This window comes from Cibotium barometz, chromosome 9, assembly GCF_041138505.1.
Source record: "Cibotium barometz isolate CiBa-2024 chromosome 9, ASM4113850v1, whole genome shotgun sequence".
NCBI lineage: Eukaryota > Viridiplantae > Streptophyta > Polypodiopsida > Cyatheales > Cibotiaceae > Cibotium > Cibotium barometz.
The window spans coordinates 17,834,723-17,857,416 of NC_141054.1; the positions used below are offsets into that span (position 1 = coordinate 17,834,723).

Below are 22,694 nucleotides of genomic sequence, written 5' to 3' on the forward strand. Positions count from 1 at the left end.
TCACCCCTTGTTGCTCAAACGTTTGTATCAATAGTTGTCTTGACGTGTTTTCATGTTGAATTCTCAAAAATCAATTGCTCAAAAGTAGGTGTCTGCATGTTGAATTCTCAAAAATGAATTGTACTTATTGCATAGTCACTTCAGCACTTTCAAAATGGTTAGATTATCATTTTCAACAATTAGCTCCATAGGACTAAGTTTGCATCAAATTCAAAGGATTTCTTTCTCATGAATTGGTCTCTAGCACACATATTTGAATGGAATCAAGACATTGGGTACTATATACACAATGGGCTTTTAATTAAGTTTTTTGCTTTTTTTGAAGACTTATGTCATCTTATCTGTGGACTCACACCTTATAGGTTCACTTCTATTAGCTCACATCTCACTCATCTATCGGCTCAAATCTCACACTTTGTGGGCTTACATTTGTGGACTCACGCCTATCTCGGCTTACATCTATCTTCTACTCACATAGCATGTCTACAGACTTATGTCTCTCACATTTGTAGGCTAATATCACATCCCTATATACTCATGACTACTAGGCCCATGTCTATGTCTAATTTGCACATGGGAATATGGGTTCAACGTGGTGGTTTTTCAAGTTTTTTATGGTTCCTCGAACTTGAATACATGTGGATATTTAAGGTTTCTGATTCTAACTAATAGTGTTATGTAAGTGACCAACGAGTTCTACTATTGTCTAGCAAGTCATAGAGGCTTATCGACAATACTGAGGTTGTTCTAGTGATGATGATCTAGATTGGCTAGATTTGGATAGTGACAGTGACACTAAACCTAGAGTAGCTGGGTTAGCACTTACTTTTATAGTCATTATATGATGTTTTTTTTGAAATATTATCTAGTGGCTAACCTATTTATTATTCTCTTATATTTATACATCATCCCATTTTAGTTCCATGGAATTGTATAATTTCTTTCTCTCTCCCTTTCTCTCCACTCTCCAAGTCACACATTCATTTTAACATTCTCTTATATTTATACATCATCTCATTTTAGTTCCATAGAAGTGTATTATTTCTCCCTCTTTCTCCAAGGCACACATGCATACAAACATTCACACACACACACACACACACAAACAAACGCGCACACATATTCACACACACACACACACACAAAAACACAAACACATGCACACACACACTCTCACATGCTGAGCCTCACCACTCGTCTCGCCCATTGTGTGGGTGAAGGGTGACTGGGTGGAGGGCTTGGTTGAATGCAAAGGGTTGTTTGATTCTTATGAATTAAACAGGTAGGCTTTTAATCTAAACGTGGAAACTATGGGCTCGGAAACCCTATCTTTTTTCCATCCAAACACCTTTCACCACTGGCGATGTGAAAAACTTCTTTCTAAGTCGGCGAGAAAAGAAACGCACGGTTGGAGTGAGTGAACGAGTTTTCATCGGTGTCCTCCTCAAGACAACATTAACCTTTAGCTATTTTTCTAAGTCGGCCAGAAAAGAAGGGCACGGTTGGAGTGTGTGAACTAGTTTTCATTGGTAGTCCTCCTCAAGACAACGTTAACCTTTAGCCATTTTTCTTTGATTTCTGCTAGTGGAAATACACTAAACGGCACGTGAATGTTAAATTTTCAACGCTTGTCCTCTTCGAGAGAATGTTTACCTTTACACCTGTTTTTCTTTTTTTCTTTTATTTCAGTCTCGATGAAAAATACACCAAAGGCACTCACATCTACTACCTTTCATCCGTCGACAACTAGCTCCAAAGACAAACGTGGAGCATTGGTCTCTTTGGTTACTCTAAGGGGTTAGTTTCACTTGCATGCTTGTGGCATGGTGTGCACACTTTATTATGGTTACGCCCATCGTTGTGTTCTTGTTGCTTTGCCACGTGATGGTTGGTTCTAAGCGACACCACTGGTCTCGCCGATTGTGTGTGCACGGGGGGCAGGGTGTGTTGAGCAATGGGAGCTTGGGTGAATGCAAAGAGGATTCTTATGAAATCATGCTGCTGAGCTCAACAAAGGTGGGCTTTTATTGTTTTTGTTTTCAGAAATGGTACTGGTTCTCCCTCCAAAAATCCAAACACCTTTCACAAATTGCACGTGTTGTCTAGACCAGCTCTCCCCTCAAAAGTTTTTTTTCAACCAAATACCTTTTACCAATGGCACATGTTGTCTAGATGACTTCTCCCTTGAAAAACTTTCACAAATGGCACGTGTTGTCTAGACCAATTCTCCCCTGGAAAACTTTTTTCCCAAACACCTCATGTTGTCTAGACGAGTGTTCTTCCTTGGATTTTTTTTTTGTACATGTTGTCTAGACCAGTTTTCCCCTAAATTTTTTTTTTCCATCCAAACATCTCGTGTTGTCTAGACCAATTCTCCTTGGAAAAACCTTTGTCCATCCAAACACCTTTCACCAATGGCACGTGTTGTCTAGACCAGTTCTCCCTTGAAAAACTTTTTTCCATCCAAACACCTCGTGTTGTCTAGACCATTTCTTCCGTGAAAAACTTTTTTCCATCCAAACACCTTTCACCAATGGCACATGTTGTCTAGACCAGTTCTCCCTTGAAAACCGTTTTTCCATCCAAACACCTTTCTCCAATGGCACATGTTGTCTAGACCAGTTCTCCCTTGAAAACCGTTTTTCCATCCAAACACCTTTCTCCAATGGCACATGTTGTCTAGTCCAGTTCTCCCTTGCCAAAAACTTCTTTCTAAAGAAAGAAAGAGAACAAGGGCAAGGTTCAAGTGTGACTAGTTTTCCTTCATCGAAATTCTATGATTGTTGGGCTAGTTTTTTATGCTAAATTTTCATCAGTTGTCCTCAAGATAACATTAACCTTTAGTTATTTTTCTTCAATTTCCATCGGTGGTGAAAAATACGCTTAAAGGTACATAAATGTTAAATTTTCATCGATTGTCCTCTTCAAGGCAACGTTTACCTTTACCCATTTTTCTTGAATTTCAATCGGTGAAAAATACACCAAAAACATCCTCATTTTAGTAGAACTCGTTGGTCACTTACATAACACTATTAGTTAGAATCAAAAACCTTAAATATCCACATGTATTTAAGTTCGAGGAACCATAAAAAACTTGAGAAACCACCACGTTGAACCCATATTCCCATGTGCAAATTAGACATAGACATGGGCCTAGTAGTCATGAGTATATAGGGATGTGATATTAGCCTACAAATGTGAGAGACATAAGCCTCTAGACATGCTATGTGAGTCTACATATAAGACTAAGCTAGAAGATAGATGTAAGCCGAGATAGGCGTGAGTCCACAAATGCAAGCCCACAAAGTGTGAGATTTGAGCCAATAGATGTGTGAGATGTGAGCTAATAGAAGTGAACCTATAGGGTGTGCGTCCATAGATAAGATGACATGAGTCTTCAAAAAAACCAAAAAACTTAATTAAAAGCCCATTGTGTATGTAGAACCCAATGTCTTGATTCCATTCAAATATGTGTGCTAGAGACCAATTCATGAGAAAGAAATCCTTTGATGTGAATTTGATGCAAACTTAGTCCTATGGAGCTAATTGTTGAAAATGATAATCTAACCAATTGTAGTACACAACTCAGTTGAGTTCCGCGAAAAAACCAAAAAATTTAAATTCGACAACATTGTACATGTGGCAAGCCATTCAATGGGTATTTACATAACTCGTATGAATTATGTGGAAATTACATTTTTTAAAATTCATATCGAATTCAAACGTTTGTATCAATAGTTGCCTTGACGTGTTTTCATGATTCTCAAAAATCAATTGCTCAAAAGTGTGTATCGATAGTTGTTTTTAGGTGTCTTCATGTGTTAAATTCTCAAAAATCAATTGTACTTATTGACTTCAGCACTTTCAATAATGCATCAAATGAGGATGCCTTTGGTGTATTTTTTACTGACTGAAATTCAAGAAAAATGGGTAAAGGTAAACGTTGCCTTCAAGAGGACAACAGATGAAACGTTGCCTTCAAGAGGACAACAGATGAAACGTTGAATTCACCCCTTGTTGCTCAAACGTTTCTATGAGTAGTTGTCTTGACGTGATGTGTTTTCATGTTGAATTGTCAAAAATCAATTACTCAAAAGTATTTATCAATAGTTGTTTTTAGGTGTCTTCATGTTGAATTCTCGAAAATGAATTGTACTTATTGCATAGTCACTTCAAAATGAATTGTACTTATTGCATAGTCACTTCAGCACTTTCAATAATGCATCAAATGAGGATGCCTTTGGTGTATTTTTCACTGACTGAAATTCAAGAAAAATGGGTAAAGGTAAACGTTGCCTTCAAGAGGACAACAGATGAAACGTTGCCTTCAAGAGGACAACAGATGAAACGTTGAATTCACCCCTTGTTGCTCAAACGTTTGTATGAGTAGTTGTCTTGACGTGATGTGTTTTCATGTTGAATTGTCAAAAATCAATTACTCAAAAGTATGTATCAATAGTTATTTTTAGGTGTCTTCATGTTGAATTCTCGAAAATGAATTGTACTTATTGCATAGTCACTTCAAAATGAATTGTACTTATTGCATAGTCACTTCAGCACTTTCAATAATGCATCAAATGAGGATGCCTTTGGTGTATTTTTCACCCACTGAAATTCAAGAAAAATGGGTAAAGGGAAACGTTGCCTTCAAGAGGACAACCGATGAAAATTAAACATTTATGTGCCTAGTAGTGTATTTTTCACCGATGAAAATTTAACATTTATGTGCCTACTACTAGTGTATTTTTAACCCATGGAAATTGAAGAAAAATAGCTAAAGGTTAACGTTGTCTTGAGATGAAAACTGGTTCACACACTCCAACCGTGCCCTTCTTTCACGTCGCCAGTGGTGAAAGAAGCTTTTCACGTCGCCAGTGGTGAAAGGTGTTTGGATGGAAAAAAGACAGGGTTTCCGAGCCCATAGTTTCCACGTTTAGATGAAAAGCCCGCCTGTTTAATTCATAAGAATCATACAACCCTTAATTGCGTTCAACCAAGCCCTCCACCCAGTCACCCTGCACCCCCGCCGCAGTACACACACAATGGGTGAGACGAGCGGTGCGGCTCAGCAATCTCTAGGCGGAGTTGAAGATCCAGCATGGTTACGAGTTATCGAGCTGAGCTCGCTGTGTTCCTTGCCCATGGCCTTAAAAGCTGCAATAAACTTGAACGTGATGGAGATACTGGCCAAGAACGGTGCAGAAGAAGGATTATCAGCAGCCCAAATAATGTCTGGCATCATCATCAACGATTCGTCGACTGCCGCCTCCAATCCTGCAAAGGCTGCAATCTCACTAGATCGCATTCTAAGGGTACTGGCAAGCCATGGAGTTCTCACAGCATCATCATCATCTCCAGAAACAAGCGTTGATCAATATGGCAAGGCTGTAAGCAAGTATGGGCTCAACTCAGTGAGCAAGTATTTTGTGATGAACGAAGGTGGGGGCGCATCCCTGGCTCCACTGCTGCTCCTGTTGCAAGACGAGGTGTTAATGCAAATTACTTGGCATGATGCCTTGAAAGAGGCAGTCCTCGATGGTGGAAGCCCTTTCACCAAAACCCACGGCCAACATATTTTCCTCTACGGCCAACAGGATGTGAGATTTCGCGAGCTCTTCGACCGTGCAATGGCACACCATTCAAAACTTCTCATGCGCGCACTGCTTCAAAGCACCACGACGTCCTACCATGGCTTCGACCATGGTGTGAATAGCCTTGTAGACGTGGGTGGCGGATCTGGATCCTGCTTAAGCATGATTATCTCTAAGCACCCTCACATTAAAGGCATCAATTTCGATCAGCCTCATGTGATTGCAGCTGCGCCCCAGTACCCTGGTCAAGAGCTCTAGCCCTCAAACTTTTATTACTGTGTGTGTTTTGCTAGCCTAATTTTACGGTTCTTCCAACAATATTGAATTAGTCATTAAGATAGTAATGCTTTCCTTTCAGGTGTTAATTTTTGTGCTTACCTAATCTGAATTCTTCTAAATAAAAATAACTTGAAATTTAATCGTGAGATCCATTCGGTGATCTCCCATTAACAGGCGTAGAGCATGTAGGAGGAGACATGTTCGTGAGCATCCCCCGAGCTGACACTATTTTCATGAAGGTAATTTTTATCCACCTCGATCAACACTGAAGCAACAAAAAAATTAAAATTTCTTTTACTTCAACTCTTTTTATCCACTCTATTATTGGTGGAAGGAACTTCTTTAGACGACATCACTCACATCGTATAGTTAAATTCCTCGTTTTTTTTAAAATAGTGGATTTTGCACGACTGGGATGACGAGCAATGTGTCAAAATCTTGGAGAATTGTTACAAAGCACTTCCAAGCCAAGGGAAAGTTATAGTGGTGGATATTATCCTACCAACTACATTGGAAACTGGGCTAAGGGCCCGTGTTGGGTACCAATTCGACCTCGCAGTGTTTGCTTATTGTCCTGGAGGTCGAGAGCGCACCCAAGAGGAGCTTCATGATCTTTGTAAAGTTGTCGGCTTTGCACACATGCAAGTGATCTGCAAGCTTAATGAGTTTAGTGTTGTGGAAATGTATAAAGCTTAGGCCTAGGTGAACAAACTTGCAAAGTTGTTTAATTAATACCATCCCTCTAATTTCCATATGTATTCAATACCACTTCAACATTTCTACAAAGTGCTACAAGCTGTGAAGGCAAAGAACCTAACAAGAACGAGATGGAGATTGTTCATGCTAAGATGCACTAGGGAAAGGCCTTCGAAAGGCCTTTCCCAAGAGGAAGATGGAGAGCTAGCGCTAGCCGGTGACCCACCTCCCCTTGGGAAAGGCTAATCAATAGCCTCTCTCAGTTGTCATGGTATAGGGGGAGCTTTGTTAATAGTAATATTTACTACTGTTTTGTTTTAAATTTTAATTGTTGATGTGTTCATTTGTGATAAGTTCTGAAGTTCTTAAATTATGTTTGCTGATATGTCATTAGTTTATTAGTTTTACATTTTGTTGTAATATTCTAAGTGCTGATGTGGCACCTTTTTATTTGTGTGACTTTCACTAGCTTTCTGTCTGTTGATGTGACTTTCACTAGCTTTCTGTCTATTGATGTGTCAAGGTCCTATTGAATTATGAGGGCTTTTATTTAAAAATAAGGCTTGCTAATTGAATTGCCAGGATTTAGATTCCTACAACCCGTGACCATGATGAAGTACGGAAAGGCCTTTCCGGGCCATAGCACAGGGGATAGTGAGAAGAATCAATCAATGTAGGCCACATAACCCTCTACAAGATGGATTCGTGAAGATGAGATGGAGACAAGCAGATGGACCAAATTTTGACATCTTAGATTCTACCTCTAATAATGACAGGCGACCACATGAGCTCGATGATGGTGATGTGTAGGTACCGAAGATTGGGTTTCTAAAAAATAAGGCGGCCTGCTCATTGGACAACTAGGGTTCTATCTATAAAATGAAACTTGTCTTTGAATTCCACATAGTGATGTGTCATGATCTTGATAGTTATAGGGTTGCATTTGGTGAAATAATACGACTCGATTAGATGGCTACGATCGATCTTCCCATGACCCCGATCCTCGATGGACATGGAGTCTAAGTTATTTAACTTTTTTTTAAAATCCTTATATATTTTATGAGACACTTACCATTTTTTTAAAACCCGAATTCATTGTTACCATTTGTTTGATGGTTAGAAAAAAAATAAAGCAACACATTCATCATTACTGTTTGCAAGTATCGAATCTATTATCTTTTAGATTTGTTTAAAGCTCGCAATAAACACAAAGTACACGGTCATGAACCTTTTCCTGATCAAATCGTTCTGATTGAGGGATTGAAGTGTCTTTAATCAAGAACGGAGTAAGGTTTTATTCACATAATTAAGAATTGATGTTTTGCATTTAAGGGTATTGGAGAAGATACACGTAGTTCTAAATTAGCACATCAAGAAAATTCTATGAGTGCACGATATTGATTGTTTCTCTACTTGGGTAGGCTAGGAAGATATTTTTAAAAAAATTTAAAAGGAGCCACATTTGGGAAAAAAACAATAAAATATATGATGATTGTATGTACAATGAAAATAGATTTGGAGTTCTGGTGTACGTTTAACACACATGAGGACCACCACCCACCTTTGGCCATATATATAAAAAATGTCTAGAATGAAAAGGTGGCTAATAGGAATCCTCATCGTATTTCGAGTGGTCATCATCATCATCTTCATCATCCTCTTCACTTTCTTCCACAGCTTCATGCTCATTCTCATCAAGATCCTCCGCTTCCTCTTTCCCTTCATCCTACATACATGCCATCAAACCCAAGATAAGTAGGGGCAATCAAATACAATTAGAGGTAGCAAAGAGAAGGGTTTATGCTCACTTACCTCATTTTCTTGAATCAACAAAATGGACTCATCCAAGCATTTGTCTAGCGTACGTATCCATGCCTACAATTGCAGACGGGGGGCATCGTATCCATAGTCGTACTACTCCTTTGTTAGGTCACGCCCAACAAACTCCCTCTAGAAAAAACAATACAATTAGTTAAAGAAATTAATATAGTACAAAATAAAATGAAAGATGAGAAGAAATGATGACTAAAAATGGTACTTACGAAACGAGAAATGAATGAGGACTTTCCTCCCGAGCCGAAGTGTGAATCCTCTCGCTATAAAAGCATGTGGGTGCTCACGAAGCTCCGTGCATGCCTCCACTCCTCAGATGTACAAATGTTGGGGTTCTCCAAATTATTCTTTTTTGCTCTCTTGATATTTTCTCTCCTATTAGAGAGAGAAATCTTGATTCGTCTCTTCATCCACTCCTCATCGTAGAAGCAAAGACCCGCATGTGGAACAGGGAACTCAGACTTAAGCACATCAATGATGTATTGCTTTAAAAGTTCATCTTGTGCTTTCCAATTTTTGAAGGAGTTCATGAAGGCCACGTTGCAAGTACATGCATGCGGTTCATGATTTTCTTTCCTCCAGCATCCATCACAAGGGCACCATCGAAATCCACATTGTATGGTAGGGTGCGTGGATCGAATGGGGGAATGGGTCTCCTGGGGGCTGCCTCATAATGTGTAGATGAAGAGCCCCCCTGCTGGGGAGACAGATCGGGATACCTAGTGCTCCTTTTGCCAAATAAAAATTAGCCTGCCCCCCCTCTACTAGCACGTCTACTTCCCCCCCCCCAGACTCCCTAATACGTTGTCCTTGTGGTGAAGGCGGACGTGAGGGAGCGGGGGTGGGTCTAGTTGAGGAAGGTGGTGTGGGCTCATCAACAATCATATTGTGATGGGCCTGCACCACTCAGCCCAATGTCTATCAAAGACATGACCTGCCCCAACTAGTCAAGTGGCCCGGTAGATTGCGGAAAAAATAAGACTTATAGAATGAATAAAAGATTAACTTTGTGCATGTGAAAAGGTTTGATGGAACCATACTTGTGTCTGGGTAAACTAAAGCTTGCTGCCCATATTGTTCATTTATAATAGATAGTAGCGTTTCCACATCAGGATCTTGTGAGGTGTCAATCAACATTGCCTATACATACATGTATGAGGCAACAAAACACGATTGCTTTAACAAAATCCATGCTTAAACCTTAGACAAAAAATACAACATGTGATATTAGAACATTGTTAAGACCTCCTACAATATTGTTTAGACAAGCAAGGTGGATAGTGTCCCTTTTGGATGATAGCTTCTGAAGACTTTCTACATGCTTTTCACTATTAAAGCCAAAGGAAACTCCTCTTTTACAAGAGAAGAATAGTGAAAAGATCGAGGGCTCCCCCTCCACTATAACCATCTACTCGTAGATAACCACTCCTAACTCGACATAAGCAGCATTCTAGATGGCCTATAACAATGCCCTATATCTCTATGCATAAGCTTATGCATACCCTACGCATAGGCTATGCATACTCAGCACATACCCTATGCATAGTCTATGCATACCCCATGTATAGCCTATGCATACCCCATGCATAGCCAAGTGCATAAACTATGCATAGCCTATGCAGCTGATTACATGGAGGAGAATCATAGGGGAGTGTTAGGTAACATGCCATACCATTCGGTGAAATCGGGTAGAGTGCGGAAGGTGGCAAAGCTTCATATGGAAAGCATGGATGAGACTCATCTTCCCCAACCAATGAATGAGGTGCCTCCACCTTTGCCACATAAGAAGGAAGAGAATCTCATCATGCACGACATGGTGAATGACTTCTTTGGACAGAAGGTATGATACGTAATAGTGAGTAAGCTACAATGTCACAAGAGGAGGAAACCTTGCATAGAGAGGCAAGCACCCCTTTGTATATGAGGAATGTTCATCCTCCACATTGTGAGCAAACTTGGAGCTATTCAACTTGCAAACAACTTATGAATGGTGTGATGCAAGTGTCACAAGTCTTATTCAGTAAGACTGCCTCATTCTATTCTCTCAAATAGAGAATGTTTCATGTTCTATATACACTGCTTGCTAATATTTTGACATATGATTTCTTATGTTTTGTTGTAGGCTTCTCAAGAATATTCTTCCCCCTTAAAATCTATTACCAAACTCACAAGATGGGTACCATAAAATGCTCTTTATGCTAGGTATGAATTACACAAAAAATACATACATGTCCCAATGATTGCATGCTATTTAGAGGGGTTAATAAAGATGCAACACAATGTTTACAATGTGGCGAGAGCTTCTATAGGGATGATTTGATAGGAGATAAAGTTCCTTGAAAATATTTGAGACACTTTCCTATCATTCCTCGCATCCAACACATGTTCAAATGTAAGGGGATTGCAGAACTCATGACATGGCATGCTACTTATTGCTCAATCAATGGCATCATGAGGATCGTAGCTGATTCACTCGCATGGAAACATGTGGGGCGTCAATGGCCAGAGTTTAAAGATGAACCCCGTCACTTACATCTTGGCTTGGGCATGGGTGGTGTTAACCCATTTGGCTTCAAGTCCATATCATGGTCTACTTGGCCGATTGTATTGGTGAATTACAACCTCTATACAACATCATATGTCTTCTATTTGAATATTTAAATACACTAGAAGAATGGTGCAAATTAAAAAATATAGATCTGCTAAAATTTCCTGAATCATGCCATTCTTCTATAATGTAGGAGGGTTGGACTAGGTCCAAGATTAGCAGAGAAAGCAGCAAAGTAAAAGTAAAGTATCAGGGCAAAAGCTGAAGAAGAGGATCAACAAGCATATGAAGCTTTATTGGAGAGCCCTTAATTAGGTAAAAAGAAGAAGGGAAAAACTTAAAAGAGAGAAAAGAGAAAGGAAATACTCAAAAGATAGCTTTCAAGGAAATCTTGTTTTTGCATAGGAGATAAATGAAAACAGTTGCTTGAGGAGGATAAGGTAGGAGAGGTAGACGTGATAGACAAGGCAAAAACTTGAAATAAAAACTCAGAGTATAAGTTTATTATATTCAAAAGATAAAAATACGCGACGGCGGCAAAAAAAGCGAGATATTTTTACAAGATAGTAGTGTTTTTCGCTCTGCTATAGATGCTACTGAGCAGCGTTACTTCGTTATTGGGTAGCGATATTTCGCTGCTAAAACCAATGCTTAGCATAGTGAAAAAGTGTTGCGGAGCAGCGAGATAGATCGTTGCTAAGAATCTTGAAAACTCTCGATATTTTCCTTCTGAAAATGCTGTGTCAAAAAACGCCGCTACACTTCCAATGTGTTGTAGTGATTTCACTGCTGTGCAACAAAAGTAGCACCAAAATTACGATGTTATTTTCACTGCATAAAATTCCAGAGAGTTGTTGGATGCTGGATTTAAAAAATACATGTCACATAAACAAAAAAATGATTTATAGTTTTAAAAAAAACATCCATTAGTACCCTTGGAGCCATGTTTCAAGAAAAAAAAAGATAGTCAAAAACTTTTAAGAAGCGAAAAAATATCAAGATCATGAAACTATCCCATCTTGTAAATCCATATGTGTTGCTTCATCGATGTCTAAATCTAATGGAAACTCAATGAAAAGATGGGGTTTCATATTAATATCAATATCGCTATCATGATCCAATGAAGTATTGTCATGATTGATAAGTGACTCATCATCTTCTTCGGATTGATGTTTGAAAGATCCTTGCCCCCTCCGCGCAACGAATTTCGGGATGCTAGCAACGGAAGTAGCACTTCTTGTGCAAGGCAAAACCTCTCACTTGGAGCCTCGCCCGCATGGATATCCAGATAAGAGACTAATCCCTCGATTCTTCCAAAACCAAACCCGGAAAAACTTCCCTCGCCCAACAGACATAGGCGATTCCTCCAGGATATTTTTATTCTAACGTAGTCAAGAGCCTTAACTAACCAAACTAATCCGACCAAACCCGTAAGTCATATGATCAGATCAAGGAAGAGAATTGCACTTGGATCATAGAGACCAACACTTTTTTCCTCATCAAGAGGCATATCCATTGATTCTTTTCCATAGAACAAAGACTATCCGGGATTTAATTCATCTATCGTAACATAACAGAATTGAGTCTCGTTTTAGGAATCCATCAATCCAGCCTAACCCCATCAAATCCCATGGGTTAGCCAACTGCCCAACCACTGTAGTATTAGGATCCATTTAGAAATTTGGTTATGTTTTGTCCCAGGTACTAAGGAAAAGAGTTCCTAGGCTCCCTAGCCCGCGCTTCAAGAAAACTTCAAGATAATCACACCACTTACACACCCAATAGGAAATTGCATGTTTCACAGATTCAGCTGTCTTTAAAACAATCTTTTAATGAAACCGTAGTATCACTGATCATAATCCTCCAAAATATCCAGCTTGAATTCTAATTTCCAATCATTCCTTCATCGGTGTACCTATGGCATCATTGGCATCATCGGTGTACCTATGGCATCATTGGCAACCAGAACGCTCACCACCTATTCACTCAGGGGCCTTTTCAATAGTTCCTAGCTCATAGTACCCGGTAATATAAAAAAATCCAGATTTACTCTTCATTGAAGATCAGCAAGATCAACCAATAGATCCATATAACAGAGCCATGGACTCATCCATTGAGAACCAGCAAGGACAATCAACCAGATCCATGCGCAAGTTTAGAAAACAACTCTAACACCTTGTTCCTTTATCTTCCTTGACGCATGTGTGGGTATCTTCAGCGACCCAGAGCCTGAGCACCATATGGTCAGCATCCTCTAGGCTCCTTCATAGGTCACCTAGCGCTTCACTCATAGGCCGCTTCCTTGGTCCCTCATCCACCGTACCAGAAGCTCACCATTTAAGGTCAAGACCTCGGTCGACCTTGCTACGGGAGACATCCTCCATTGACTCTCCATCAGCTGCTGCAACTTTATCACTTAGGTCTCCACACGATCTCATTTACAAGATGGTCAAAATGCTTCCCTAACATTCTTGACATAAAACAGTCATTTAAAAACAGGTCATAAATATAGTTTCTAATGAACTCTCATCTTTCCACATTTTTCCACATCATTTCTCATTATTCCACATTCTTCCAAATCAATTCACTTTGCCTATTCCACATCCAGTCATATCCATTCCCATCATCCTTCATATCCATTCCCATCATCCTTCATCCATTCTCATCAAATCATATCATATTACATCTCATCAAATCATATCATATTACATCTCATCACATCTATCCATATCACATCACATTCATCCACATCACATCTCATCATATCCATTTACATCTATTCAGATCCTCATCACATCACATCACATCCTTCCTCACCACATCTCATCCATTCACATCTACCCATATCCACATCACATCACATCACATCTCATCCATTCACATCTACCCCGATCCACATCACATCCATTCACATCACATCTCATCCATTCACATCTACCCCGATCAAATCACATCACATTTTATCTATTCACATCTACCCTGATTCACATCACATCCGTTCACATCACATCTCATCCATTCACGTCTCATCACATCATATTCAGATCCATTTACATCTCATCATATCATATTCACATCACATCACATCCATTCAGATATCATCACGTCACATTCACATCCATTCATATCTCATCGCATCCATTCAGATATCATCACATCACATTCACATCCATTCACATCTCATCGCATCCATTCACATCTCATCACATCTCATCACATCCACTCACATCTCATCACATCCATTCATATCTCATCACATCCACTCACATCTCATCACATTCATTCATATCTCATCACACCCATTCACATCCATCACATTCATTGTATCCACATCACATCACATGCATTCCATCCACATCTATCCTTATCACATCACATTCATTCCATCCATATCACGTCACATTCATTCCATCCACATCTATTCTTATCACATCACATTCATTCCATCCATATCACATCACATTCATTTTATCCATATCATGTCACATTAATTCCATCCACATTACATCATGTCCACCTCTATCCGCATCACATCTCACTAATTCCATCCACATTACATCACGTCCACATCTATCCACATCACATCTCATTCATTCCTTCTACATTACATCACATCCACATCTATCTATATCTCATCACATCCATTCACATCTCATCTCATTCATCCACATCCATCCATTCATTCACATTCACATCTATCCACATCCATCAATTCATTCTCATTCACATCTATCCACATCCATCCATTCATTCACATGCACATCTATCCACATCCACATCCATCCATTCATTCACATGCACATCTATCCACATCCATCCATTCATTCACATGCACATCTATCCACATCCATCCATCCATTCACATTCACATCTATCCACATCCATCCATTCATTCACATCTATCCACATCCATCCATTCATTCACATGCACATCTATCACTTCACATCTCATTCTTGTCCATTTACATCACCACACACCATTCACATATCATCACATCTCATCACATTGACATCAACATCCATTTGCATCGCATCACATCTCATCACATCCACTCACATCTCCTCACATCGCATTTACATCTTATCACATCACATACACATCTTATCACATTCACATCCACATCCACATCCATTTACATCTCATCCACATCTCATCACATTCCCATCCACATGCATCTACATCACATCACATCCACTCACATCTTATCACATCGCATTCACATCTTATCACATCGCATTCACATTTAGTACCATTTTCTACTTTCGACACCGATGGGACTTTTCTAAGTTTCTGCCAATTGCTTGGCCTAATTAAAAGTACTTTTTCTCGATGGATATTTTCATATTCTTTCTCAAATTTCTCAAGTGAAATATATTCAATATTCTTCTTTTTGAGTAAAAGATTCATGGAATTTACAAAAATCAATTCTATCCATATTTTCCAATAAAATTAATAATGCTCAAAATTCCACTTTTGATAAATAGTCATAATTTAAACTATGCCAAAAATTTCTTTTTTACCATTTAATTACTTGGATCTCAATATCATGGAAATTTCTTTTTTTTATAAAAATAAATTTACCAAAATTTACTCTTTTCTCATAATCAATTAATTATGCATAATTACAAAAAAAAATCTCATGAATGTGATAAAAATTATTCTTTTTGCATAGGATGTCCAGTCTTAGAATATGGTAGGAAGTCCTCTTTTAGAATTATGCATAAAATAAGATATGTATTATTTTCTGAAAAGTTTTCCATAATTCTCAATTTTTGTCTAAAGAACAAAAAGCTTGTAATGAAAATATGATAGTAGTTCCTCTTTTATGCTTAAAATCATAATCATAAACTTAATTATAATCATCTCATTAGATTAAGCTAATTCCATTATTTCTCTTTTTCCAAATTGATAGGATAATCTATTTCTCATTTAGAATCAATCAAAGTAGTTTTTAACTACTTATAAATAATCTAAAAGAATTAACCATTATTTTGTTAACACAAAATCATAAAAATACCATTTTCTTAATCTATAGCTTATCAAGCCTAGATTTTAGCTTTGAATTAAGAGACTATCATTGAGAAGCATCCTTTTTCAAAGGATTTAGCCATAAAATGGCTATTCTTTTAGAAAGAGAGATTTATTCAAAGAAAGAATTACAAATAAGCAAAAAGATTAACTTTCTCTTAATTAAGCATTAAGACTTTAAGGAAAAGCTTGATTTGAATTAAAACATTCATTTAGAAAGCTTCTCAAGCTTGAGAGGGATTGAGAAGAAGAAAGTCATTGAGATAAATTGGTAAAAAACCATAAAATTTGATTTTACCTTCAAGTTTGGCTTGATGCTCTGTTAGTACTGAAGCCCCTAACCAATCAATTGGTCCACCAAGAGGAGAAGAGAAACTCCAAGAGTTGTTGTAGAGAGAGAGAGAGAGCTCCAAGCTCCCAAGAGAGGAAAATTTAAGGGATAATAGAAAATATGATTATTTTAATATAATACTGGCATGGTATGGCTCTAATATTTTTTTACAAATGAATGAGGGTCTATTTATAGGTGAGGGAGACCACTAACCAAGTCCAACTAAGTTCTAGTATTTTCCAAGTTCAGTTTGACTCAATTTGGAGGACAAGATTTGGACCAATTTGGCTCCCCAGGAGAGAGAAGAGATAAAGATATCACAATTTTTTTGAATTGAAAACCCTTCCATACATGTGAAATAGGCACCTACATCAAGGGTCCCCCTTTCCTTACCAAGGTGTTAAAAATGCATCATTATTCTAAAATATCTTATTTTTTTAATAATATCTCATAATTTTTAGCTAATAAACCTTGTACTCAGTCAACTCTTCATCTTATGTGAGAACTCACTCACTTTTGGGTATTTTCTTTTATTCTTTTGGATTTATCTCATCCCAACAGTTGGATTAATCCAATTGGCCCATTGAAACCTTAATTGGACCATAATCCAAAAATTTCTAAAAATGTAGATCCTTAGACTAAGGTCCCTTTTACACATTTTCAATTAATTCCTAATGCACCTTGGAAAGTTCATTTTGAAATTTTGTTTCAGGGAGATCTATTTTAGACACTAGGAGGATTTTTATATCTAAAGATATCTCAATTTTAGATTATCTCTCTCTAGATATTTTCTCTCTCTTGCCAAAACAGGGTAAAACAAGATCTTTCTTCTATTTCAGAGAGGGGAATAATTTCAAGAACAGAAGGGGAGGTTATTAAACATTTACATCTCAAAGTTGGAGGGAGGAATCTTACAATGTTCCTTATGCTCTTGAACGACCCCCTCCAAAATGTTATCATCGTCTTTTCGAATGAGCCGATTTGAGGTAGTACTTGCACCTCATCTAAAGATTCAACCTCCATACCTTGATCTTGAAATATATGTTTTGAACGAGGGAAAACTTGTATAACATACCACCGCTTCTTTGGATCAATTTGATCCGTGTGAAATACAACCTAATATCACAAAGTGATTAGTCATTCACCCTCCTCATTGCTCCACAATCGTGGCATGGAAGGGTCTATGTGTGAGATAGATGTTTTGAGATATTTACAAGAGACTCTTGCATCAACCATCCCTCTACCATGCTTGCTTCTGGCCTTTCTCTTTATCTCACAAAGTCCTTTAAGGCTTTCATGAACCTTTCAAGTAAAAACATTCATCAAACATGAGAGGCACCCAACAACACCACTTCATCAACCAAATGCACCACAAGATGCAATTGGCTAGTGAGAATTTTTCTAGAAAAGTTGTTCCTTAATCATACACACTACCTCAATAGCATTTAGATGAGCCATCTCAATGGATGTAGGATCTATCTTTATCTCACAAAGTCCTCTAAGGTTTTCATGAACCTTTCAAGTAAAAACATCCATTGAACATGAACAACACCACACAACACCACTTCATCAACCAAATGCACCACAAGGTGCAATTGGATAGTGAGAATTGTTCTAGGAAAGTTGTCCTCGATCATTTTCCTGAAAGGAGAGTGTGATCCTGATTTTGAAAGTAGAGTGGTGATCTGGGAATGCTAGTGTGATTAGGATGATTCTTGGATTAGTATGCGAGGTATTCACATCGTCTTTCTAGCTGCAGAAGAAATGTGGGAAAAAATAAATCTTTTCTTATACTTATAGACCGCATAATGTTGAGATATCAAGCTCAACTAGTGCTAAAGTGGACATTGAGTACCCTCCTGTGGGGGTGACAGCTTCTGCACTTATCCCACTGGCATGGTTGATGAGATTATGATTGATATGCCACCATTGGATGATAAGCCATGTCACAACCACTTTGGAGTACTAGAGTTATGGCATAGTTATAGCACCAACTCATAGAGTCGGGGTACACACTATAGACCGACCATTTTGTATGGTTGTTATAGAAGAGTACTTTCCCTTTATGCATGTAATCTTATCTTTTAGATATATGGTTGTAGAGAAGAGAAGAAGATAAAAGAAAATTCATCCATCCATCTCTCTTGTGTCTTACACTCTCTTGTGCGTGTGTGTGTTTCTCTCTCTCTCTCTCTCTCTCTCTCTCCCAAACATTCTCATTATGGTATCAGAGCTTTGGTTCTTGTGAGAGCTAACAAGTCAAGAACAAGAGAGCAAGGAAGTGGTACATGGGTAAGAGCATCATTATCTCTTTTTCTTCTTGATTTAAGTACAACACCCCTTGGTAGCTCTAGGAGCTACACATCTCTGATTGAGGAGTTGTGTTCACAGGCTTGGAGGTGCCTACATGATACATAGTAATTTAATTATTTTTTAATGGCCAAAATCAAGTTTCAAGTGTGTTTCGGTCTTCTTTCTGTCACTACAAGGTATTTTTGGCAGTTTGGGAAGTTCTGGTTGAGAATTGTCTCTGGTCAAAATCTGGTTGTTGTAATGCAATAGTGTATTTTGGGAGTGTAGAGAGTGTTTGCACATGTATTATTTGCATTATTTGTATGTACATGTACTTTGGTGAGATCTGGTGACCTACTGGCAGTATATATGAGTAAATCTAAGACCTTGAAATTATAAGAAAAAATGCTATCCAGGTGAGAGACCATTATCGCCAGCTTTTCTTGTTCATAGCTTCTTACAGAGACAGCTAGAGATTCCTGCACTGCATTAGATAAGCTCTGCATTAGTTTAATATACACTACATTAGAAATGATAAAAATATCCACAAAAATGATAAGACTTGCCATGAGATAGATTTCCTCTAATCACATTCTATTTAAAAGCCATGAGACCGATTGTCTAAGTTGTTGCTTATTGCATGCATGGTGTTGCTTATTGCATGCACGACTTATTGCATGGTTCACTTATTGCCATTCTAATGGTTCACTTATTACCAAGAAATGTCGATTCTTGCCATGGTTCACTTATTGCCAAGAAATGTTGATTCATGCCATGGTTTACTCATTGCCATGCTAATGTTGCTACATGCCATGGTTCTCAACCCAAGCCAAAATAATGTTGCTTATTGCCATGGTTCACTTATTGCCATGCTAATGTTGATTCTTCATGTTGTTGCTAATTACCATGCTAGGGTTTACTTATTGCTATGCTTAATGCCTTGTCTCCATGCAAGTATTTTAGTAATACGTGTTCATGCATGCATGACACACTTAAAGCTTTTGCCTAGTTCACTACACAGACCTAGTTTATCCCTAGTTTACTACACAGACCCAGTTTGAAAATCAGCCTTAGTTTATCGATGGTGCTTATTGCATGCATGCTTTATAGTAGCCATGCTTAGGTTAGCTTATTGCCATGATTAATGTCTTGTTGCCATGCATGTATTCTAGTAATATGTAATCATGCATACATGACACACTTAAAGCTTCAGCCTAGTTTACTACACAAACCTAGTTTATCCCTAGTTTACTACATTTTCCTAGCTAGATATGCATAGTTTATCCAGACCCTAGCTTATAGATTGTTTACTAACATATCTTTGGTTCATTTAACTTCAATGAAAGTAACTCATGATATAGTAGTTCTTGTAGTCTTTCTTTTTGCTAAAAGTATGTGGCACCAATTTGTGTATGTCACTTCTTTATATTGATGGTTCTTTGGTACTCATTTGCTATTAGATGGCACTTGTAAACCCTCCTTATGATGAGGAGATTATTCTTCCTTTTGGGAAACTTGCTTAGCAATGTCGAGTCTCAAATACGTGTCCTAGATGGAACACAAGCTATTGTAAGAGAGTTCACATGATTCGCCACTTGAAAGCCGACCATGGCTTAGAGGTGGATATCCCACTTCAAAAGATAGGACACCCCTTGGGTCGTGGAATGCAAGGAGCTTCAAAGAGTGTTGCAAAGCAATCACAGACAAGGTTTCTAGATGCACAACGTAAATTTCAAATCAACATGAAAAACAATGAAAGGAAACAAAGACTTTTGGCCGAAGATGCTTGGGAAAAGAAAGCTCCATCCAACTTGTCCAAGAGAGCCTATAACATGCAAAAGGAAGCATTTATCGAGGGGTTTATTGCCAAGGGCATGGAACAATACATGGCGAACAAGGAGAAACACATTCAAGGGATTGAAGGGTGCATTAAAGAGGGATATTCCAAACATGTGAGATTTTCTCTTGTCCTATTAACCTTCATTGTGAAATATATATATATATATGATGAATATTCTTAAGCTCTCATTTTGCATCTTGTAGAGCGATGCAAAAAAGAAAGTGATGATTGTGACAATGATGATGGTGAAGTGGCTTCTCAATGGATGGAAAACCTTGATGAGGACATATTGACAAGTGACAAGGATGAAAATCGAAAAGAGTCTCTTCCTTCGGTATGCAAGAAATGAATTTTTGATATTTTTAGCTTGTTTGTTGTTTGTTTTATTTACTTTCATAACATGCCACTCAATCCATTTTCCGCCCTCTAGAATGAAATCATTAATGAGGGGAACCATGAGCATGTGGCTTCATCTCAAGTGAAGAAGAGGCAAAAGTGTGTTGTTTTTTCTCCTTCTTTGAAGGTAAGAGATGGATGTACTAGTTGGTGAGAGGGCTTCTTTGTAAACATGGTACTAACCTTAAATTGTATTTGCCATGAAACTTTGTAATCTTCCAATTCAAAAGACTGGATCAAAGAAAAATGTTCAAATCCATGATAGTGAAGGCTCCTCACATGGAAACAAAAATATCAATGAGGAAGTGTTGATGAGAAATGTGGAATTCGAGGGAAAAGCCTCCCTTACAATGGTATGAAAATACTACTCTTCAGCCTTTGTACTACTTTATTTCTTGTTTTCCTTACACTAATATACATAAATATGCATTGTTTCTTGTTTCCTCACTTTAGGAGAAAATTGTCAACAAGGAGGTTCATGTGGTGCTCTCTAAAAAAAGTAAGAAACGGAAGAAGGTAAGGGGTGGAAGATGTCTCTTTGTACACAATTTAAGAGTAGGCTTTATTTTACATACCTTGGCTCCTTATGTCAAGTCTTGTTTGTTTGAACTTGAAGGGTATGGCTTGCAATGGAAATGCATCTCATGTTGATATTAGCTCTCCTAGTGAGCGTAAGCCTTTAGCTGTAATAATAACAATATCCACTAGTGAGATTAAGATGCACAGTGTCTTGGGCATGGTAAAAGATCTAAGTGCGGTCTATGAAAGGTATACTTTCTTTAACTCTATGGCTTGAATATTGAATTATCATAACATATGCATGGTTTCAATCTTAACATGTTTGATTTTTTGGTTATGTAGACTTCAACATGGAGAAACTATTCACTTACACTCCACGTTGGGGATTCATTACCGAGGTGGATGTGCAACTAGCCAAGTCAATCATGCATGTGAAAGCGCCTACTCGCGTGCTTAACCTATTTGCCATGTCGGTAATTTTTTTAATTTTGAAATATAGCTTTTGGATTTGCACCTCAAAGATGCTTAAAGCATGTTGATTTTGTAGGTGGATGGAAAAAACCCTACCTGTAGATGCTCCGGAGAAGGTTTCATTCGTGGATAGTTTGTGGGATGAATATGTGGCTTCACGGCATCCAAAGAGCAATAATTCATTGCAAAATTTCTTTGGACATATTGATATGAGCAAGCATGTGTTCTTGTTTCTACCTCTAGTACATAGGTAAAGTTAATAGTTTACTCATATTTATGCATGTGTTCTTGTTTTTGTCATTAGTAGACAAAGCACTTACAACTTCATATATTTCAGGGACCATTGGAATCTTTTTGTGGTCTATAATTACCACATCATGAAGGTGAGAGGCTTGTCATCGACAAAAAATATTCTCCTGCACCTAGACTCACTACATGTAGGGAATTCGGGCGAGTATATTTCCATTGTGCAACAGTAAGACAAGAGGTTTACTTTGAAGTTCATGAATCCATAATGCTTGGGTAAATGCTAACTAAAATTTTACATCTATATATTATTAGAGTTCTTGAGTCAATTTCTTCAAGTTGCACACATTGACCATTACAAGAGTCTCTTGCATGCCCATCCACCACTGTGGGTTTGAGTTGAAGTGTATAGAGGTATGTGAATATAAATTTTGGCTTTCAATATTGTGTCCTTTATATAGCATGATATATGACATTTTTTGGATTGGATCAATTGAGACATATGTCGATAAACATTGTAGGTGCCAAAACAACCAAACACAATTGATTGCGGATTTTATGTAATGGCATTTATCAAGAAACTAATTGATGGGAGCCTTATAGACACACCTCCAAAGCATTGG

The 22,694-nt window shown here is 38.0% G+C and overlaps 1 protein-coding gene across 1 annotated transcript; it reads left to right on the top strand.

Annotated features, from left to right (window-relative positions):
* The first annotated feature begins 4,939 nt into the window (after nucleotides 1-4,939).
* Nucleotides 4,940-6,624, top strand: LOC147635306 (flavone 3'-O-methyltransferase 1-like). Its single transcript, XM_086802155.1, has 3 exons — nucleotides 4,940-5,835; nucleotides 6,045-6,109; nucleotides 6,267-6,624. Exons 1-3 carry the CDS (start codon nucleotides 5,043-5,045, stop codon nucleotides 6,564-6,566), a joined length of 1,158 nt encoding a protein of 385 aa, XP_086658281.1. The 5' UTR covers nucleotides 4,940-5,042; the 3' UTR covers nucleotides 6,567-6,624.
* Nucleotides 6,625-22,694: the final 16,070 nt, after the last annotated feature.

Bases quoted from the DNA above. Each gene is read 5' to 3' on its own strand.
- LOC147635306 (XM_086802155.1), top strand. From the start codon at position 5,043: ATGGGTGAGACGAGCGGTGCGGCTCAGCAATCTCTAGGCGGAGTTGAA. The intron at 5,836-6,044 runs GTCAAGAGCTCT...TCCCATTAACAG, and splicing joins AGCTGCGCCCCAGTACCCTG to GCGTAGAGCATGTAGGAGGA. The intron at 6,110-6,266 runs GTAATTTTTATC...TTTTTAAAATAG, and splicing joins CTGACACTATTTTCATGAAG to TGGATTTTGCACGACTGGGA.